The sequence below is a fragment of the Agrilus planipennis genome, unplaced genomic scaffold, assembly GCF_000699045.2.
Source record: "Agrilus planipennis isolate EAB-ADULT unplaced genomic scaffold, Apla_2.0 scaffold1378, whole genome shotgun sequence".
In the NCBI taxonomy this organism is placed as follows: domain Eukaryota; kingdom Metazoa; phylum Arthropoda; class Insecta; order Coleoptera; family Buprestidae; genus Agrilus; species Agrilus planipennis.
Genome location: NW_020440030.1, coordinates 1 through 6775, shown reverse-complemented (window position 1 = coordinate 6775; position 6775 = coordinate 1). Strand labels below are relative to the sequence as shown.

The following is a 6775-nucleotide window of genomic DNA, read 5'->3' as shown; positions in this document are numbered from 1 at the left end:
AATTCATAAAGATTTGTTGATTTCGAAATTATAGTAATTAAATATTATATGCTTGTTGATTATTCAAACATTTGATTTTTGAAAGCCAATTTTAATAGGTTACGAATACAACACTAAAAAAGTGTTAAGTTACAAACTTTCACTGTGCAATTGCTTTGCCACACTGTAGCATCATCACACCCACTAGCAAAGCTGCTGGACTGATTTTCATTACACTGCACTGTTGTGCAAAGCCGAAGGGTACAGAGGATGATCCTTTAGAATTGCTCTTTTGGGACTAGATTTAGATAGATGGTGGTTGGGAAAAGAAAGATAGAACGGAAAATGAAAGAAGAGTAGTGAATGATTCTCTTAGAAATATAAAAATAATAAATATTATTACTTGACTATTTTCGCAATCAAAATATGTCAAATGTTCCTCATGAACTTAAACTTGTAGATTTCTCCACCATCAAATTTACCCATTATTTATCAACTGTAACCTTTTAATACTTAACAATATATTTTACCACTTGGTGATGCTACTGTGCATGTAGGGAAACAATAAATTGCAGTGAAAGCTAATAAATTCCTAAATATGCCTCTTATTGTAAATGTATTATTTGATACATTGTGATTACTGTTTATTATAAACTTACATTTTTTTCTAACTGTAAATATAATTTCTGCTATGTATGATAAGGGAAGGGGTTCTTCGGTGATAAACAGTACTCTGTCTCTTGAAACCTTGGCAAATAGAAGTATGTCTGTGAAAAGGAGAGTCCAATATTGTCTTATATTTCGCCCTTCTACCCTGAAAAGTTCTCCTCCAAATATCCAATGTCTTCCTGGCTTATTTAAAATAAAAGGCTGAAAAGAGACCTGTATTACACCTACAGGATAGTTAGTAGAACTTTAAGAAATATTTTTTTGATTGCGAAAAATTTAAACATTTTCAGACAGACAAGATGTCCAAATCGAAAGTTTTTGCGATATTTCTACCCTCATCGCAGTCGGTCCGTTTAATCCAAAATTATCGGCGATATTGTTTACGAAAAGAAAATAAGGATAAATAGCATTTGATCGACTATAGTACAGGCCCGGGCGGCCGATTTTAGAACTCTGTACGTAAAAAACTTGTCACATCCATTTGGGCTTCGAATGAGTCCTGTCTGGTGCGGATAGGACATCGTACTGCGGAGCTATGAAGTTTTAACCGCGGGTCTGCTTTTGAGCTTGTCTATTTTAAATTGACTGTCTGCTAGCCAATAGATGGAAAACTATAAGCTTTTTTAGAAAACTTTCTTAATAGACGTATCTCTCATCTCACCGCCAATGTCATGAGATGCCTGCGGACTTATCTGATCCTGTTAGAAAATTCAAAAATTTTAGATTTTTTTTTCTTCAAAATCAACTTTTGGTCGACGATAACATTGAAACGGTACGTCGTTAGAATTGTGGGTTTCTCTAGATAAAGTTAGTGACACACCCATCGGAATCGGACCATTCAATCCAATATTATCGGCAAAATTGTGGAATTAAGAAACCGACGAAATGAAAGTGAGAGTAAATAGGTTGAATTTGGTCTGGTATGGTGCAGGTCCGGACTGTCCGGCGTCAAAAATTTTCCACGTCTCCTAGGCCTCGAATAGTCCCGCGGATGACACGAGTCATAAGGATTTTANTTGTAGGACGACTTACCTTACACTTTGTGAAAACAAGGCGATTTTCTAAATCTTGAACGGAAAGTAATAGTCGCCCTTCACCCCCTGGTTCCATAAATCCAGCCTCTTTTGTTATATTTCTATAAGTCACCTTAAAAAGTAGTCCAACATTTAACTTCAAATGTTCTTTAATAATAATAATTAATTAAGTATAAAGGACATACTTGCATTTCCTTGACGATTTTGACTAGATGATTGTAATCGTCATGTTTGGAATTAGAATACCCTAATGCCGTACTAAACAAGTTCAAAATGTCCCTATAGTGCTGTAAAGGTCTGTGAATAAAGGCCGTGATGTCAGGTCGTTTTCTCGGAATAAGTGGCGTTTGTAGGAATCGTACGAATCCCGAGTTTGCATATTTTGTACGATCTGCCAAAACACAATCGGCCTTCTTGATTCCTGAGCAGTACTTCCTGTAGGCCGTAGTGAACTCTGCTAATTTCCTATAGAATGCAAACGGCACATTTTGGATGCTTTGTTCCCCGTCTTCTTGGACTATATTGTCCAAAATGTCTTCACTTATTTTTAGAATCTAGAAGTAAGTCATTTTTACATCCCAAAATTTCCTTCTGGAACTCTTTTTTTGAATAATTTAAATAATTAAATTGATAATTCTTTTATAGAGTTTGCCCTTTATTTTGACTATTTATACAGAAAATTCGTTTGTATAATCATAAATGTTATTTTATTTGGAAATCACATGAAAAGAAATACAAACTTTAGAAAATAATGATGAATAAAAAGTAGAAAAGTGCCCCAAAAACAAAAATCGTCATGGTTTTGAGTATTAAATATTGTCTTTTGAATCTCAGTAATTATTGTCTGAAAAATTTAAAGAAAATTAATAACCAGATTGAAAATTTTTTGATGTAATAGTATTTCGGTTGATTCCCAAACGGGTGCAATGTAGTAGGGCTGCAGCAACGTTTTCTTTTTGAATGCGAACAAAACGCATGTATTGTTCACGCGTTTTAACGTGACACAAAGTAAGCAAACCTGAAAACACCCTTGTAGTGGTTACTTTTAACGTTATTGACCTTTGTGTGCACCTGGTCTCTTTCATCCGCCTTAGCAAGTTGTCGAAAATGATAAAACTTTAAAGGGTGTTTCATTCCCATCAGCCAGTAATGCTGGTGGGCGGGCAGTCCCTCCAGACTATGCCGGAAGGTAGGGCGGAAGGCCCTGTTCAGCCTGCTTTCAGGAATCGGGAATGGGTGGGTGGTGGTTCGGGTGAGAAAGATGAGACGGACGAAATGAAGGCAGAAGAGAATGAAAGATTATCTGTGGAATATTACTGCCTCAGCATCTGCCTAGGTGATCCAAGGAAACCACAGAAAAACTTGGACCAAGGCAGACGGACTCGGAATCGAACCGGCGTCCTCCCGAATGCTAAGCAATGGTCTAAACCTATAGACCATGCGAAGAATGCACGTCATCGTCTTTTTAAAACTATAAACTGGTCAATGTGAGCTCTACTTCTTTTCCAGCGCAGTGACTGTTCTACTTTTATCGATTTTGTGTCACGGTAAATCGCGAGTACTATACATTAAAAGGCGAAAGCAATTCTACATTTTTCTTGTTAATAATGTCTTAAATTTATCAAACGAAATTACCTCTTCTAAATTTTGAAATAGTATTCTATGCTCCATTGGACTGAGGATGTCTCTTCTTTCAGCTAAGGGAAACAGAAACCTGTTGGTTCCAAATTGTAATTCCGTTACGTACGCTTGTTCCTTATTAATTATTTGATACAGGGTTTTTCTTCGGGCTTCTTCCGGATCCGTTATTGTTTTCTGTATTTTAGTTTTAAATAAATTAAAACATTGGTGAACTGATGAAAATAAAAACCGTTTATAAAATAAAACGATGAAAAACTAAAGAAAACATTTATTTAAATAAATAAACGGAAAACAATGCAAAGCAACATTAAATTAAACACAACACTGATAAAAACTAATAACTAGTCGTCTTTACATAAAATAAAATAGGCAAAACACAAAGGAAAAGTGAAACGGTCACTAGCTATAAATAATTTACATGTTTTCCTTGGGGGCTAACCAAAGCATTTAAAATAAATATAGGAGCGCACAAAAAATATTATAAACAATACAAAAATTAGTAAATTATTAAAACAATGGAAGAACGGTTCTCTAAACGCAGATGATAATAATATGGTAGATATTGGAAGAAAATTCATATGGAAATTACACCACTATACCATTACCAACCTCAGAACTAAACGTGACTTGGGGTAAATGCAACCTCTTCCGGTTGCAGTCGACGGAAGCAGGGTTGGTGGTATGGGTGGAGCCCACTGTAGACGGTCGATGATAGGTTAATGCCGACGAAGAAGTAAGTAACTTGCTAGTACTTCCGGAAAACTTATTCGCTTGGTGGTAATTAGGAGATGGGCCATTTTTGGACGGATGTCTTCGAAATATTTCTAAAGTTAACTGATTGCCACATGACCTACGAATAAATAAAATAGAATTCAAAATTTGAGACGCAAAGCTGTAGTAGGGGAGAGCTAATGTACATAACTCTTTTGAGCATATGTGGCTCCGACAGGGTGAACTTAAGTCACCCTATATGATTCAGCTGGAAGGAAACGTGTCGCTATTTTTTTGGCTACAACTGAATTTGTTCATATTTTTACAAAGTTTTGTAATAAATATTGAGGTGTTATTATGCGAGTAACTAAATATTTTTGCAGTATTTTCAACTCCAGATGGTAACAGTAGTATCGGAGTTTGGTATAAGATACTTTTCATTGTCGTCACTGTTTTAGGTTAGAAGTACTTGGTTTAAGTACAAAATATGTTTTTTGGAGTATTTTGATGTCGAAGATGCATCACGTTCGGGAAGGCCGGTTGAAGCTGATAAAGACGCCATAAAGGCATTAGTTGATGTGAACCGGCGAATAACAACACGTGAGATCGGATTGAGGTTAAATTTATCAAATTCAACAGTTTATGACCACTTGAAAGGCCTGGGATTATCCTCGAAGCTCGATGTATGGGTTCCCCATGTTCTCACAGAGAGAAATCTGTGTCGCCGCATTGACGTCTGCGATTCGCTTCTCAAACGTCACGAAAATGATCCGTTTTTGAAGCGCATCATCACTGGGGACGAAAAATGGGTTGTATACAACAACGTCAAACGCAAGAGGTCATGGAGCAAAAAAGATGAACCGGCTCAAACCATTTCCAAAGCCGATATTCACCAAAAAAAGGTGATGCTGTCTGTTTGGTGGGATTTTAAAGGAATCGTTTTTTTTGAGCTTTTACCGGATAACACAACGATTAATTCGGAAGTCTACTGTCATCAGCTGGACAAACTGAATGATGCACTTCAACAGAAAAGGTCAGAACTAATCAACAGGAAAGGTGTAGTGTTTCACCAAGACAACGCGAGACCTCACACAAGTTTGGTCACTCGCCAAAAGCTTTTACAGCTTGAATGGGATACAATGCTACACCCACCATATTCTCCAGACCTGGCACCATCGGATTATTATTTGTTCCGGTCACTCCAAAATTTTTTAGACGGTAAAACCTTCACCTCAAATGAGGAGGTCAAAAACCTCCTCGATCAGTTTTTTGCCAGCAAAGACCAAAAATTTTATGAGCGTGGAATTATGCTACTACCAGAAAGATGGCAAAAGGTGTTGGACCAGAACGGTCAATATATAATTTAATAAAGTATTTGTTTATTATACGAAAACTGTCTTTCATTTCCACAAAAAAAAAAACGAAATGACTTTCCGAACAACCCTATAGTATCGATATGGTACATCATGTTATGTTCAGTTTTAACATGAAATTTTGAGTCGATCGCTCGTGCAAATAAACCAGGAACTTACTTAATGAGATTCAAGATATCGACTTCCGGCATCATGACGACGTTATGCTTATCAACGAAAATGATATAATCTCCCGGCATCATCCCGGCTTTCTCTGCAGGCGATCCCTTTTCTATCCTCTCGACTCGAGGCGGGTGCGTCCAGACGACTGAAAAGCCGAAGCTCGTTTTAGGGATCTTCGTTAATATTTTAGTGGATGTAAACGGCGTCCTGCCACTTTTATTCCCGGTCGCTTTCCTTTGCGTGGCAGCGGGAATTGCTTCTGGTCCCTCCATTGGATCCAATTCTAGATACCTGGTAGAGAGACATGCAACAAAAGAGTCAACATTGAAAGCTATTTCACAAAACCAACAGTCTCCTCGTGGTAGAATTTCTAAGCGATCTCTTAGTGCGTAATATAGACTTGAGAATTGCCTTTTTATATCTATCTATATACTGAGTGTCTCGAGAATCTTTGGGAATATCTAAATGTTGATAAATAGAAAGTGATCAGTATTGGCATAGTATACACGAATTTATTCAAAAACTAATAGCAATTGTACACTGTAGCTACTTGTAGAGGTGGTTCAGAATTCTATGAGCCTTGCTCTTGCGCGGCGCAATCATTAAACTTCGTTGACTCATTGATTTCTACCTGTCAAAAACATCGACCGTCATGAGAAGGCTCATGAGATTTTGCAGTACCTCTAACACAGGTAATCATGAAAAAAATGCACTGAGAATAGATCGTAACCTCATAACAATTCAGCATTGCTTGTTAGAGTATCCATGGGATATTCTTAAATTCTTTTTATTTTCTGAGGACTTGAATATAATTTTGTAATACTCCAAAAATGATTTGAAACTACTGAAATAGCTTTAATTTTGGTTGTCGTTCTGCCCAAATTTTTAATAGTACAACAACATCCCGAACAATAATTGGGGATTACCCAATGTTTCCAGGAGGTGGAGGTTGAATGGCGAGTCAAAAATTGTCCGAATAGACACCAAGTATTTCTGTAAATAACTCAAGATTGAGACCTCCTAGAAGCAAATTGTACCTACTGAATTTTCGTTTGTTCTTTTAGGTAGTGATGATTTGATTAAAAGAATTCTAATTTATTTATTGAAAGACCCACGTTATAGTTAGCAACTTTAAAAAAGTTTTTCAATTTTTCGGTCAATTTTTCAGTTATTGGATCACCATTAATGTTACATTTATCTTAATAT

General features: G+C 36.6%; 1 protein-coding gene across 1 annotated transcript; it reads right to left on the bottom strand.

The window, feature by feature from the left end:
• Positions 1 to 651: 651 nt before the first annotated feature.
• On the bottom strand, positions 652 to 5926 carry LOC112906011 (intersectin-1-like; the record flags this gene model as incomplete). The annotated part of the gene is made up of 6 exons (XM_025979532.1): positions 5567 to 5926; positions 3933 to 4173; positions 3318 to 3497; positions 1868 to 2236; positions 1681 to 1794; positions 652 to 849 (listed from the first exon to the last, which is right to left on the bottom strand). Coding segments are annotated over exons 1-6 (1377 nt in total), but the record flags the coding sequence as incomplete, so codon positions are not given.
• Between the last annotated feature and the right edge of the window lie 849 nt (positions 5927 to 6775).